Source organism: Malaya genurostris, chromosome 1 (assembly GCF_030247185.1).
Source record: "Malaya genurostris strain Urasoe2022 chromosome 1, Malgen_1.1, whole genome shotgun sequence".
In the NCBI taxonomy this organism is placed as follows: Eukaryota; Metazoa; Arthropoda; class Insecta; order Diptera; family Culicidae; genus Malaya; species Malaya genurostris.
In genome coordinates, this window is record NC_080570.1 from 116,796,997 (window position 1) to 116,813,206 (window position 16,210).

General features: G+C 36.9%; 1 protein-coding gene across 10 annotated transcripts in view; it reads left to right on the plus strand.

Moving 5' to 3' along the window:
• LOC131425553 (mannosyl-oligosaccharide alpha-1,2-mannosidase IA) overlaps positions 1 to 12,199 on the plus strand; it is a 103,756-nt gene extending 91,557 nt beyond the window's left edge. For all 10 annotated transcript variants that reach the window (XM_058587519.1, XM_058587521.1, XM_058587522.1 and 7 more), the window contains 4 exons: positions 8,533 to 8,971; positions 9,036 to 9,319; positions 9,384 to 9,500; positions 9,560 to 12,199. In XM_058587519.1, coding sequence (XP_058443502.1) covers positions 8,533 to 8,971; positions 9,036 to 9,319; positions 9,384 to 9,500; positions 9,560 to 9,694 — 975 coding nt within the window. In that variant the 3' untranslated portion in view covers positions 9,695 to 12,199. The remainder of the gene's footprint in view (positions 1 to 8,532; positions 8,972 to 9,035; positions 9,320 to 9,383; positions 9,501 to 9,559) is intronic.
• The last annotated feature ends 4,011 nt before the right edge of the window (positions 12,200 to 16,210 follow it).

A 16,210-nucleotide genomic window follows, 5' to 3' on the forward strand; every position in this document is an offset into this window, starting at 1 on the left:
ATCGATATCTTGTAAGTTTTTGCAAATCGCCTTTAAAGAAATTTAATTGTTCGCCGGTGCATTGGAATGGCAAATATGCTCCAGCGATGAAATAAATTCCATGAATGGTTTCAACTTCGATTCCCAAGCTTTCAATAACTTTAGTATTGAAAGAAGGTAAAATTCGATGTTTAATTTGCCGTTGGACAAAAATGGCAACTCCACCACCCATTCCAGTAAACCTGTCAAATCGATGAACCACATAATGTGGATTACTTTTCAATTTTACATTTGGTTTAAGAAAAGTTTCTGTCACAATGGCAATATGAATTTTGTGAACTTTGAGAAAATTATAAAATTCATCTTCACTCGATTTCAAAGATCGAGCATTCCAATTTAAAATATTCAAATAATTATTTAACATCACTGTTAAATTTTAAATTCATTATAATATTATTTGCAAATTTCCATCCGATTTGAAATGCTTCAAAAAGTGATGAAGTCGAATTCATTTGGATGATCATTTGAAAAAGTTGATCTTGTAGGTAGATCATTTTATTTTCAGTTATATCGCCTAAATCAACTTCATTTAAAGAAGTGAATGGCATTGAAGGAATATTTGTAGGTAGACTGCCATTAGAAGAAGATGATTTGGCCGGTCTACCTATTAATAAATTGTTTTCGTTAGAAGAAGAACTGCAAGGCGGTCCTGTGTTTTGATTATTTACATTAGAAGAAATAGGTGATAGATTTCTACCTAATATACCAGCATAACTGACATTAGAAGAAGATGATGACGAGGTCGATCTACCTGTCAATAAATTGTTTTCGTTAGAAGACGAATTGGCAGGCGTACCTGTTTTTTGTTTCGAAGAAATCAGTGCCTTAGAAAAATTAGGCGTGGCATTTGTAACGGTTTTTTGATTTTCAGGTATGTTCTGTAAATTTAAGGTCGTTGATTTGACTTGTTGTCGAAGCGAACGAGCGTTTAAAATTTTTTCCCTGACAGGACATTTCAAATAATTGGATTTATGATTTCCATTGCAATTTGAACATGAAAATTTATCAGTGGTTTCATTCATTGGACAAACGTCTTTCGAATGCCACAATTCAAACACCGTATATGCATATGACAATTTTTGGTTTCATGGCCGAAGCTTTGGCAACGACGACATTGCGTTGAGTTTATTTATGCCGTTTATAATGTTCCCAATGAAATTTAATGTGAGCAATGAAACGTACTTTTTCTAAAGTTTTCAAATTGTTTACGTCACTTCGATTGAAGTGTATTAGGTAAAGTTCATGGGAAATTCCAGAGCGTGGTTTAGAAGTACCATTCGATCTTTTTTTTCATAGGTATTACTTGGGAAGGGGCAAAACCAAGCAATTTTTTTAGTTCATTTTTAATTTCATCAGTACTTTGATCACTTGATAAGCTTTTCAAGACAGCCTTGAAGGGTCTGTCTGATTTTATATCATATGAATAAAATTTATGAAGTTTCTCGGACAAATATCGAATAAGAAGTTCGTAATCTTCCAATCCATCAACCAAGACTCGACATTCTCCTCTTCGTCCGATTTAAAATGAGACTTTTATTTCCGGGAGAAAAGTAGAAAGCTCAATCCGGAATGCTTTGAAGTCAGAAATCATCACCGTCACTGGTGGCATAGATTGATGTTTCTTCCCAGAACGACAAGCGTCCATTTTGGGAATTTTTGAAGAATTTTCTTCTATGTCGCTACAATCGGATTCAGGAAGAATCTCGTAAATATTGTTAGACGGCATAGGATCAACGGAAGGGAAATCCGTCCGTTGTCTTTTATTTTTACATTCAGATTCTATAAGATCGTGAATGTTATTAGAAAAATGTTGAATAACGGATTGTGATTTATTCCGTATTGAATTATTTTTAGCCTTAGGCTTGTTGCCTTTCCGGTTGGACGCAGGCATTTTTGAAATTAATGAAATTTTAAATTAAATTAACTAGGCTAAATTAGTCTTCGATTAGACTCCTAGCTAGCCTTAAAAAAGGCTGATTAATTTCTTAGTCACTCTAATATCACTCTTTGTATCACTTATTCACTTAGTTAGTGATTCAGGTAGCCTTGAAAAAGACTGAAGCCTTGAATCAATGAAACTCTAGGTAGCCAGAAAAAAATTCCAGGAGCCAAGAGCTATACGCGTGCGGTGCGAACGACTGTTCAACACCGACTGAGACGGATCAAAGTTAGGAACTCCCTGAAAACGTACAAGAAACAGAAGGTGCCGAAAAAGTCCCTGGTACAGCAAGTTCAGGCCAAAACAAGAGCGCGAAAACTGTATAACCGGATTCTACAGAATAAAGACGGATGCATCCTGATCGACGACGAAACCTACGCCAAGGAAGACTCTCGAGCGCTTCCCGGACCGCAATATTGTACGAAATCGGTGTACCAGGACCTGGACGACGCTGACACCACAGTGGCGATGGAAAAGTTTGGGCAGAAGGTGTTGGTCTGGCAAGCAATTTGTACCTGTGGTTTGCGTTCGTCGATTTTCTTCACGAATTTCATGCCAATGTTGGTCGCGGCTCCGCTTTTTAAGGGCCCATGCGCAAAGTCCATCACTATCTCCAATATATCGGCCGGTATTTCACGAATAATGCCACCGGTTTATAATGCACACCAAACAGTGACTTTTTGGGGATGTATTCGTAGGTCTTAAAATGCTTCTAGCTTGTTTTCACTCCAGATGCGGTAACTTTGCTTGTTAAAGTACCCATTCAACCAAAAATGAGCTTCGTCGCTGAACACAATTTTTCGATACAAAAGTGAATCTTGCTCCAACTTCGCTAGCGCCCATTCATGATTAAATTATAGAACAAACTGAACAAGTTGAACAATGACACAAGACACGATTCACAAGTGATCTGTCAAAAACAGTGTGGCCAAAAAGATACCAGCAAAAAAATCATCCTTTATTAGTCGATTGTTAAACGAACCGAATTCGATTGCACTTGCCTACAGTTTCCCGTTCCGGTAACCAGTAACAGTGGTCAAGATTTTTGACAAGGAGCTTACTGTTAAAATACTATACAAAAGAAATCTTTAAAATAGGCTCCCGAACTTTTTCAATTTATAATGTTTTGATTAATCCTGCTGTTATATACAAAGGATTATGAGTAATATGAGAAAGACATCATTACATTACTTGAAGCAGTAAAACAGTTTTTTTTATATATTTATGTAAATAACTTGCAGATTTCGTTCAAATTTTGTAAAAATAATCCGATACTCGGAGAGCCGAGTATCGTATTCCAATCAACTCATCTACACTTTCTTATCACAATTTTTAAGGGATAAATACTGAAATTTTTCTTAAAATTTTATAGAAACTAAACATTTTTATTAACCCTTATGCACTCGAATGGGTACCCGGGTACCTTTTCGAATTTCAAAATAAGAAATTTCTGAGTTAGGTTTAAACTAAGATTCTGCAATTCGGTCAATTCCAAGAACTAGTTGGACCGTAACTTCTCATGCTTTGACTTTTCATTTTACAGTAAGGGGGGTCGAATGGGGGGGCTCAAATTTTTTTTATTACGTAAACACCCGAATGGGTACCCGGGTACCCACAAATAAAAATGCTTGTAACTAAGGCAAATTCCATCCGATTTGAATTTTTTCAGTACGGGTAAATTCAGAAATTTATCCACTTTTCGATGGCCGTGTATATTGCTGTAGTAGGTTCTTCTGGTTCCCGTTAATCCGGATTTCCGTAGAATGTTCCGACACTTGTGTTTTCCACCATAAATGTCATTTACTAATTTGAAACTTTTCCAAACCAGCTATTTGAGAAAGGCCGTACCAAAATGAACCTTTTGTAGAAAAATGACGTCATCTAAAGGGTAGTTGGCCTATTCTGGACTTACTCTCAGAGAACGAAAAAAAGGAAATATAAATGAGAACGAAACTGTTTGGGAAGTAACTTCGTGATGTTTCGAAATGTTTGTTGCCAGAATTAAAAATTGTATTGCGTGCTCCTCGCAATAGGCCTGAAGTACATAATAATTTTCAAACTGAAGATAAGAAAGTGAAGTATATAAGGGAACATACATAAAGTACGTCACGCGTTTAGGGGGGAGAGGTTTCAAAAATACGTGACAATACATGGTGGAAAGATTGAGAAATGCTCGACAAAGGGGGAAAGGAGTGGTAGAAAAATTCAAAATTTTATGTTACGTACATAACGGATGCCCCCTGAAATATATAAACATAACAACTCAGCATAGCACTTGATTTCATATAGCAATTCTTAGATAAGATTACAAAAATACGTGAAATCCGTGTATAAATGCCTCGATGTCGGAACTCATTTAGGATATCCGGGTTCCTGGGAACCAGGAGCACCATGTCCATCTTTATGGGTACCAATCCCAAAGAGCTTAAGTTCCTGAATCCAACAGTGCTAAAATTACTTCAATCGGTTGAAAAATGCTCAACTTACAGCGATTTAAAAAAATGGGTACCCGGGTACCCATTCGGGTGGTTAAAGGTGTTTTTTTTTTCGAGTGCACAACGGTTAATAATAATCAATCTGAATACTTTTTTTTAGTCAAATCCGAGAAAACAGATATACAGGCTCACATATAAACCGTGTGTAGAATTAACTCATTCAGCGTGGCGAACACTTGCAAATGACACCACGATCGATACGGGGTGCCACCACAATTTTGGGTGCAGCATTCACTTCATACTATATTTTTGTTTTGCTGTTGCTTGAAATGACAAGTTTCTTTTTGTTTTATTCTGATCACAGATAACAGATATACAGGCTCGAACAAATTTTTTTAAAAATCCTGTGTAAATTTCAAATTTGTTATACGTTGGAAACACTACTGCGACCTACTTGACTATTCGCCGTGATCTTTTAAAACGTTCCACTACGTTCCGGAACGATAACAAAATCCTCCTATCTGTTCCAACTACAACAATTCTGACACTTATCACACGATTTTCCTAAGTGTTGAAGACAACCTTCTTCCATGTCGCATAAATCGCACGAGATCCCCTCTATGCGGTCATTTACCTCCGACTGCAGTGCAAGCAACCTTAGTGAAAATCGGTCAACCAACGCCGGTAAAGAGTTATGGTCGTTATGGGAAAACGAGCAATTGTTCCCCATATTATGGGCGGCTCGAAACAGCATCCGACCCGAAGCGGGCTTGTCAGCTATCACGAGACTAGGTATTGCAGCCCTGGTTATGGCGGTATACCGAGATAAAATAAAACTACACCAACAAAAACTAAAAATGGAATACAGGATGGATCAATCGGCCATTCATCTATAAGCCTCGCATGATTGTTGGTTTTGCGGACGACATTGATATTATTGGTGTGAATCGTAGAGATGTGGAAGAGGCTTTTGTGCCATTCAAGAGATAAGCTTCGAGAATAGGGTTGACGATAAACTCTACCAAGATAAAGCATTGAGTAGCAGATAGAGAACGGGGCAGCCGAAACGGTGTATGGTCCGAGCTGGAGATTGATGGGGTACGATACGAGGTTGTTGACGAGCTCATATATCTTGGAACACTAGTGAAATGCGATAATGATATTAGCCACGAGGTAAAAAAGCGTGTTGCAGCTACTAATATAGAGCTATCTACGGATTCCGTAACCAACAGAAATTCCGTAGCTTGCAGGCCTGTTGCCCTGTACGTCCACGAGAAATGGTCGTTGAAGGAAACAGATAGTCGAGTACCCGGTGTCTTTGAGTGAAAAATGCTACGCTCAATACACGGCGGTAAAGAAGAGAATGGAGAATGACGCAGGCGCATGGATCACGAACTGTACCAAGTATACAAACATGCGTACATTGGAAGGCTTATATAACAGTAGATTACAGTGGGCACCATTAAAGAAAGAGCCGCCATTAAAATTGTTTGAATATCTAAACTAAAACTAAAACAGCTTTGCTGACGATATTTTCGTTTTAGTTCTAGTTCCATTATTCATCTACCATATAACAATTCGAGCAGCTGAGAATGCTCTTATACTATGTTCACACTACGAGTTAAAAAAAAATTTTCACTCTGATTTCAGAAATGTCACATTAAAACATGTTTTCCCTAAATAACATGATATAATTGTCAGTCAAGCACAACCCTGCAAGCATTTGCCGTCATTTTTCGACTGTGTCAATTGACAAGCTGTTGTTGGAACTCTTTTCCATCAGAGTAGCCATGTAATCATAATGAAATAAAACTGGAAACTGGTACAACCAAGTCCCTGCTAGGCCGCCATGTTTTCGTGACCATCATCTTTTCCGCAAAGACGAAAACAACGAAGAAGTATATAAGTTCGTTGTTGCTAAATATCTGTGATATTTAGTTTGATTATAAATGTGATATCGTTATGAAACGTGCGCTGCCAAATTGTAATACTGATTTTCACAATCAATTAAGTGTTGTATTTTACTTCATTTTGTTTACTTTGCTCTCACTGACTTGCTAGCTTTGATGGCCCCGATGGACTGAGATGTTGGTTACGATAGCACTTAGCTGGAGCACCTTATTGTTGCCACCGGGCTGGGTACAACCGTTTTTGTTTTTTTGTATTATCACTTTTGGTCTTTTGTTGATTAGAAATATTCATTTCGCCTGAATAATTAACATTTCGATGCAATAAATCTTCGAAATGTTGGAAATTAACGTGAAATAAATATTCAAAACCAACATATGATCAAAAAAGATTTTTTTATACGCAGAAGAAAGCGATTTACTTAATAGTAATTCCAATTGCTCTGAGACATTGAGGAAAATCACGCTTCTTGAAGCCGGAAATGCAGTCTTTATTTTTTTCTGTAGATTTTCCTAATCCGAAGTATTGCAAACTATGAAATTTCTGGAACCCAAAAAGTAAAGATCAACCGCAACTTTTGAAGAGGGATGAAAATACAACACAAGTTCTTAATTTCTGCGTGGTAGACGTTTTTGCAATTTGTTTCTAAACAAACTCAATAACAAACAATATGTCATGCGTATAACCCAAATCAAAGTGTGAACAGTTTGGTTTTAACTTTATATTATTTACGTTAAAACATGTTGTTTTCTGCAGGTGTGAACGTACACTCAGAAAAATATTATGGTAACAGTTACTATAGGGTAACAGTACAAACAGTATATTGTATGAATAACTAATACGATTGAGATGGTTAGGCTAATCATGACCGAATCTTTATTTACATTGTGGTTATCGCTATAACCAGAGCCATGGTATTTTTGACATTTCACTTCTAGTTATTTCGAAACTGAAGGCAGTGGTTGATTCAACAATGCTGAAGATCAGCAAAACATGAGCTAATGTTAAAAAGTTTTATTAATTTGAATTCTAGAACAAGAACAACAAAATAGTTTCATTGAATCCAAGAATTGCAAGAACTTCCAAATTGCACAATATAAGTCACAATATACATTTTTTTTTTCAAATCAATCACTGATGTGTTACGAAATTGTCTGCTGTATTGTAACTTTATGTGACAATAACAAAGTATATCCGTTTATTGACAATTTGTATAGTCAGCACAAATGAAAAACATAGTCGGTTAAAAAACACTATACGATAATGTGCTTACTACATAAATTCTGTTGATATGGACTACATGAATAGTGTTTTCAAACTTCATAATTCCATTTAAACCATGTATCTATGGTAACATTATTATACTGTGTACATATTTACATGGTAGCGATAACTATTTAGCTCCTCATATATAGCAAGGCTCGAGAGCAATTTCACCTTACTAGAAATTGTGATTTTAATTATTTGTTCTTATATTTGAGATGACTACCATTGTCAGGATAACCATGCCAGAAAAGTCATAAATACAAATAGTTTAGTCAAGTCGTAGTCTTTGTTGTCTAGTAATTTATACAATACAGATGGTGAATAGTCATATATCATGATTGTTGCTACTATTTAAGCGTATAGTTGAAATGACAATGGAAAACAGGCTACGGTTACTATGGTATTTTGCTCAGTGTAGTATTAGTTGTATGCTATTCTTCTGAAAAATTCACACAACGTCGCTACGGAACATTTTAAATGTCTGATACGTGGGAAAGTTTCGATAAAGATTTTTTTTACCTAATCTTGTCGGATTATTCCGTTCCGTTGACGGAGGTTGGTTGTTCTTCTGATTCGTATTTAAAACTAGTTCAGAGAGCTATTCTGTTTCACTAGGAATCAAATTGACTCAAATGGCATATTCCAATGTATTGAATAAAGACAGTAGATCTCGCTGTAGCAAATGGACTAAAATATAGGGAAGAAATATGAGTACAGTTACACATCCTTAGAATCGAAGCATTTGAAATAGCACACATTTACACTCAAAATTCAATATCAACTTGAATCGGTTCACTTTTTTCACGAACTTTTGCTTATTCATAAAATTCAACGAGTTCGATAGATTTCCAGATCCATTAAAGACGTGTATTTTTCAGTCCCAGAATCAATTCTACGCGCCATCTTTTATAAACTATTGACCGTTTATTGCTTTCTTCACGACAGATCAGCAAAAACTACGGCTGGGCCAGCGGTGGCAGTAGCATCCTGTCCGAGTTCGGCACACTGCACCTGGAGTTCTCCTACCTGAGTGACGTAACAGGCAATTCTGTCTACCGGGAACGGGTCCAGGCAATTCGTTCGGTGCTGAAGGACATCGAAAAACCCAAGGGACTATACCCGAACTATCTGAACCCGAAAACGGGCAAATGGGGCCAACAGCATATGTCTCTCGGTGCCCTCGGGGACAGTTTCTACGAGTATCTGCTAAAGGCGTGGATCCAGTCGGGCCACGAGGACAATGAAGCTCGCGAAATGTTTGACGATGCGATGCAGGCCATTATTCAGCACATGATCAGGACCAGTCCCGGAGGGTTGACGTACGTTTCAGACTTGAAGTTTGAACGGTTGGAACACAAGATGGATCACTTGGCTTGTTTTGCAGGTAAGTCGTGACTCTGTTTTGCATAGACAGGATTAAGGATCGCTGGATTAATTTTTTTTCTAAGGGGGTCTATTCGGTCTCGGTGCAACAACGCTGTCGAACCAGTACTCGGACAAGTACATGGAAATCGGAGAAGGTATCACCAATACTTGCCACGAAAGTTACGTCCGAACATACACTAGATTGGGACCAGAAGCATTCCGTTTCAACGACGGAGTTGAAGCCAAAGCACTCAAAACGGGGGAGAAATACTACATTCTACGGCCGGAAACATTCGAGAGTTACTTCGTCATGTGGAGATTGACGCACGATCAGAAGTATCGTGACTGGGGATGGGATGCCGTGCAGGTAGTTATATCATTGTATGATGCTTTAAATGAAGTCGGTATTAATTTTCAATTTTGTATTTTAGGCACTGGAAAATCACTGTAGAACACCAAACGGTTTTACCGGGTTGAAAAACGTTTATCTGACAGATCCACAAAAGGACGACGTACAACAAAGTTTCTTCCTGGCGGAAACACTTAAGGTAGCGTCCGTCACCGTGATTTGACAGTGAAATAATCATTTTTATTTTTTCCTTTCCAGTACCTTTACCTTCTTTTCTCGGACGATTCCCTGTTGCCACTGGACGAATGGGTCTTCAACACGGAGGCACATCCTCTGCCCGTCAAGGGACATAATGCTCTATTCCGAGCGGCAGCTACCTCTAGCTCACCTTAAATCTATCCCGGCGCACACTACACCGCCACAAACACCACTACTATTCCTACTACGACCAGCGACTATTCGACACCGACAGAATAGTTAATAATTAACTTTTGCCACAGTCTGCCGGGTGGTCCGGAGTATGCGTGAGCTTGTATTTGATGCGAATTGAGTGTGTGTGTGCGTGGGTGTGGGTAGACATTCGTGACCAAGATCTTCCTCGATTGTTTGGAGGGAGCGATTCCTTACTATTTAAAAACAAGAAGAAAAAAAACTAGCCAGTTTGACTGTAATTTGCTGTGTGCGCGTGAGGTGGTAAACTGCAAGAAAAGTCTTTTTTTGTGTATGATGAAAAATACAACCCTAACGCGAACGGGTTGACTTTGTTTTGAATGATCGTAGTTAATTATATAGAAAAGATTTATATATAAAACATTATATGTGATGAAACCCACTAATTTATCGGAAACGACAATTGTTCTGTACAGAATATAACTGATATTAGTTGAAGCTAGACGAATGAATAAACCGGTACGACTTTTACGACTAATTCTTCCAACTTTTTCGAAATAATCTAGAGGACCTTTGAAATGCACATCTAACCTAGCAAGCACACCTACACGTAACACCAGGGAGCCCACCAAAATTTTACATAAAGGATAATTTTCTCGTTGGTACAACTGGGGGACTTATAGGAATTTCCTTAAAACGATTTCGAAGTTGCTCGATTGAGTGTTCCTGTTCTGTTTGTCAGCGTTCAACTCGTTTCAGCTAGAAAAGTGAATGCCAAAAATTCTACCTTCGGGTAGATACCACCGAACTATAAGAGACTATAGTTTTGCGAATTTTAATTCTGGATTTAATTTCCAACGACAATTCTGATTTCCGTATTCAATTTTCCGAAGATAAATCCGTCCTATTGCCGAGTTCAATCAATGTTGGAAATTGGTTGGTGGATATTTTCACCCAAACTCTCAGCTCTTTGACTTTGACTGGAAAAAATTTACATCCGAAAAAAAAAACATTTTCAAAGTAATGAATTTTGTTATGTCTTTGTTCATGCTCTACCTTGTTATCAAGAAGTGAGTATTGTTTCGTTTTCTTTTGACTATTTTTACATTAAATACAGTTTCGTTCAGTTCGTTGAAAGAAATAGGCAATCTACAGTATCAATTTCTATGCTCCAATGAAGTAAACCTGCACTAGTATCAAACGGATTAACCTGAGAGTGAGAGAGAGAGAAAAATCTTTTAGAGAAACTTCCCATCCCATTAAAAAAAATACTGAACTACCAGAATATGCAACAGTGCCAAATTTAGCGAAGTACCAACCGAATTTCAGTTTTTCTTTCAGTCGAAACAGTTTTCCTGCTATCCACTAAATGACTTACGGTTTTCGTCGGCCTGTAGAGTCAAACATAAGAATTGCTAATCATAATTCTTAGGACCAGTCGGGCTGAGTTCTGGAAATGTATATCGATAATATTTATTACTCACGAGAGCTTAATCGGGTAGATCCTACGTATATGATGGTCAAATGCAATTTTCTCCCGTAGATAGATAGATTCGCTTTGATTTACAGCATTCAGTCTATAACAAACTTTATTCATTTTATTGCAAGCATTCGAAATTTGACTAATTTCTCCCTTGTGTTAATTGCTCTACCTCTACTAGAACGTTTTAGTGAACGTTTTAATGCATTTATGTCCATTGAAAAACATTCAAAATTTTACTCTAATCTATAAAAAAATCTGATTTTAGTTACAGAAACTAAAATGCTTGCGAAAAACAGGAGAACACTGTTTGGGAAAACGGAGAGGAGAGGGTTCACTCGTTTCACGATTCTCTAACTTTGTAAATAATCTGTTATAAATTAATGTTAATGCAACAAAGAAAATGAATCGATTACAAGAACGGATATGATGGCAGTTGGAGTGCTACTCACATTTAACGGAAAGAAAAGACTTTCCACAATAAAGCTTTGCAAGTGGTAGCTAAAAATAAACATATATTACTGAACTCTGTAGGGCATCACGAACCAACATTAAATGTTTGTTTAGGATACAAAAAAAAATAAGCAAATATAGTACATAACTGGAATTTCCGTTAGCACCAATTTTCCGATATAACACAAATATAAAAACTAATTCAAATCTAAACGGAATGAGTCAGATAATCAATGTATTATTACCAGATGAAAAACCATTCTGAAATGTTGATAGTTAGCACTATATACCGGTAGAAGCAGTTTAGTAGAATTGAAAAGGAATATAAATCAACTACTACCGCGTTTCCATATTGTTGCACTTCGTAGTAGTAGGGAACTGAATTAAAGTACTCGGTATACATATATTAAACCAAACAACCACAAACCTAATGATCGCATTTTATTTTAACTCAGCTGTGACAGGAAAGAAAAAATAGTAATGTGAAAAAACAAATGTGCGTGTTTGAAAATGTACGGATAAAATTGTTCAGTCGAACACAGAAGCGTGTAATAAACTGTCATTTTATAAAATAATGTTGAGTACTTATTAGAATGAAAAAGAAAGCATTCCGTGCTGTGAGAGATGATATGTTTTGCGTCTTTCCAGGAAATTTGATTTTTATTTAATATATTTTGTTTCAATATCGGAGCAGAGAAAATCCCACTGGAACTAATTTACCTAATTTGCGTCCCTTTTTCCAGTAAGCATAGAAAGGAAGACATCATATTAACAAGATATCCACAGCTTTCACATTTCCCGAACAAATCATTGGCAACATCCTTTTTTGCGAGCATTGCGCCCTCAGGCGAGTCCGCATCGAATCTCGTATAAAAAAGTAGGGGAGAGAAATGTCAAATGTCAAATGCGCACCAAAATAGCAGCACCGCGCACCCATCTAATTGACATAATACGTTGAAAGTGATGCCGTGCGATGGCGTTGCTGAACTGAAGATTGATTTCGCTCCAAGCTGACAGGATCTGATAGAAGCTTATCTCTTGAAAATCGGGGCGCTTTGCCCATTCACGTTTAGTTTTGTGCATAGTTTTTCGTCAAACTGACTCGAAACCGAATTGAACCCATTAAATAAATCGTCAAAAATTTGAGATGAAGCTCATTATGATTTCTGAATGGATTCTGTTTCAAGTGTAACAACCGATTTCTAGTCAATCTGAATCAGAATCTAGTTGTAAATCGTAATGAATTTCCGTACAATCCCGTATCGACACAAGTTGACGGAAAACTGTCTGTAAAATTGAATGTGTATGGTGGCATTAAGGCCCTCCATTAACGATCAGTTTCTAGTAAATTTGAGTCTAAACGGGAATGAACCCAATTGAATCGTCCGAAATTTGATAAGAAATTCATTATGATTTCCAACTAGATTCTGATTTAGAATCAACAACCGGTTGCTAGTCAAAAGGCCCCATTCTTGTTCAGTTTTTCGATCATCTGAGCCGTAACGGAATAGAACCTTTTTAAATCGTTCTAAATTTGGTTTGAAGTTCTTCACTATTCCTATATGGATCCGATTCCGTTCCGACTCATATATTGATAAAAAACCTGAACGTGATGTCTTTAAAGGTCTGTTCGCACTGTGGCGATCAGAGCGACCCGACATGCGTCGTTATCCTGTCCGGCTTTAATCGAGCTGTCGGCAGGGTTGCCAAATATACAGATTAATCTGCATTTTACAGATTTTTCAGATAAATTTGTGACCAAGATTCTGTATATGCAGATTACAGATTTTTGGCAAACAATACAGATTTGTACAGATTTTTGATAGCGTGGATTAAAAATTGAATAGAGATCAAGTTAAAATGTATAAATAATGGTATTGACTATTTTTTTCAAAGTGAAAACATTATCCTGATTGTGTGTTAATTCTAAAAAGAGGATAAAACTAAATATAAAAGAGTATGTTAAGGACAGTAAACACAGATGTTCTATCTGCTAATAAAGATTTGTTTATGCTTTTTTTTTATTTACAACTATAGTGTAATTGCTTATGCTTTTAAAAATTGCTTCTGGTAAGATGAAAAGATGATGGCCTCGGCCATAACGTAAGGTAGTAAAGAAGAAAGATTGCCAATTGATCAATCAGATTAAGCTTCACTTTCAGATTAGATTTTGAAAGTTTTTCATCAAATCATTATTTCGAGAGGCTCCAACGCAAAAACAACTCGCGTTTTTTCAACTGTAAAATCATAAAATTCAGACTAAGAAAAGTTTTGGTTTCTTTAAATTTGGGTTCTGAAGACTTTTTCATTCCGTTGTGCTTCGATTTCTTATCACTTCTATATACAGATTTTCAATACAGGTTTTTGAGCTCCCAATACAGATTTACAGAATTCAGAAGATCTTCTGAAAAATGCAGATTTAAATGTGGCAACCCCTGTCGGTACGTGCATGTGTTGGTAAGTCGGAACCAATCAACAATTCAGATGGTTGGCAAATAAGTATATTTCATCTCCGACTTTTTTGCATAAAAGACAGGCGACTCACGTCATTTCCCAGTGAACGTTGTCGAACCGCATATGACCGATCGTAGCGCTGCGATTGGGCCGTCATTCACCGATTCTGCACCATTTACATCATCCGGCTCAACCACCCATCTGACATCGGTATGTGAGCACCAGCCATTTGAAAGTATACCGATTACGTTGAGCCCCGCGTTGAGGGCTCAACCTAAAAGCTTTGACGTTTATATTCGTTCGCTGGTGCAAAAGAGTGAAGAGACACCAAAACAGCGCATTATCGAGCCGACGTCACCCCGATAGCGTGCTAGTATTTTCGATTCGTTTCGATTATAGAGATTATAACCTTTAGTTCATTTCCTCTTGGGACCAGAAAAACTCTGGTCCAATATTCGGGGTTGGAAATAGAACTTCGCTTCGCTTCTTATTCCAAACGCAATCATTAGCTTTCGTACCCGATCCGTCCATTGTTCAAACTTACCGGTCTCCATTGTTCCTGCCGCCCGGATTTGATTCCATGTTGGTTGTGTATAGGAAGCACAGCATCAGACCCTGTCAGCTTGGAGCGAAATCAATCTTCAGTTCTGCAACACCATCGCACGGCATCACATTCAACATATCATGTCAGTTGTATGGGTGCGCAGTGTTGCTATTTTGGCACGCACGAGTTTGACATTTCTCTCCTCTACTTATATGCAAGAGATTCAATGCGGACTCACCTGAGGGCACCATGCTCGCAAAAAAGGATGTTGCCAATGATTTGTTCGGGAAATGTGAGAGTTGGATATCTTATTAATATGATGTCTATGACAACACTTAAATTCAAAAACTAAATTAAAATGTTTTAAAAACGCTGAAGAATGAATAGTTGAGTAACTTTTATAGCAAATTCAGCAGTTTAAAATTGTATATGGAAGATCTATAATAGAACAGAAACTCGAACAAACGTGTCCCCAGCAAGCCGTTCAAGTTTTATTTATTCGACCAATTCTTCTGTCAAATTTAAAACTGGTCTACGATGCCGTTCTATTTTTTGTATATTTGAAACACGAGTAAAACACTGCTGGGGCTGCCAGTTTTTCTTGTTATAAAATCCAGATTTAAATTTTGTAACTGACAAAAATTACGCATCTAGAACTAAAACACTATTGAATATACCCTTAATTTCTCTTTCTGTTCCACTCTGATATGTTCATTTCTGTTCATCTGCGTGTAATTTTATGTTATATTTATTATTTCCACTTGTAACAAATGCGAGAAACATTCCAAAACTTAAAACTTCACCTTATTTGTTGATATGAAGGGCAATAGCCGAATTTCATTCGAATTTTATTCGAAAATTATTCGTTGTTACAGATCCATTATTAAAATCACACTTATAAACGATTTCGATGTATTGTTATAAACCATTCAATGAATTTTGAACCTATTTGTTATGTCTAGGGTAACAGAGGTATTTTGGCCACTTCATATATTTTGGCCCACCTAACAAACTCTATCAATTTTATCGGATTTCATCGATGTTAAGTAACCGATGTTGTATTAATTTGAAGCTAATCACATTAAATTACCCATTGCGGAAGGGTTTTTCAAAGAAATTGCAACATTTGTTGGATATTTATTCAAAGTGGGCCAAAATAAAATCGATCCTAAAGTGGGCCAAAATACCTCTGTTACCCTAGTTGGCGTATAGTTGATAATACTGAAAATACATTAATTTTGATTGTAATGCAATACAATAAATTAATTATGGCTTTATGGACCGATAGGCCTGAGCCAAAAGAGAGAGAATAAATAAATTACGTTACATAACCATTTTTTTTATGAGTCGAAATTTCTATATACTAAAATGTTTATTTTTTTTCTAAGCAAAGAAAAACTCGATTTGTTTACCTGCTGAACTACCCATAAAAATTTCCGGTTCGTGATTTTTTATTGCGGCTTATATTTCTTTCAGTAAAAGTGCAGACGTTAAAAACATAATCGCATTGATCCGTCGTAATCAATCATCACATGAATTAAACTCAAAATTGCATATTTTTTATTTGATCACCAACGCTGAGGGATAG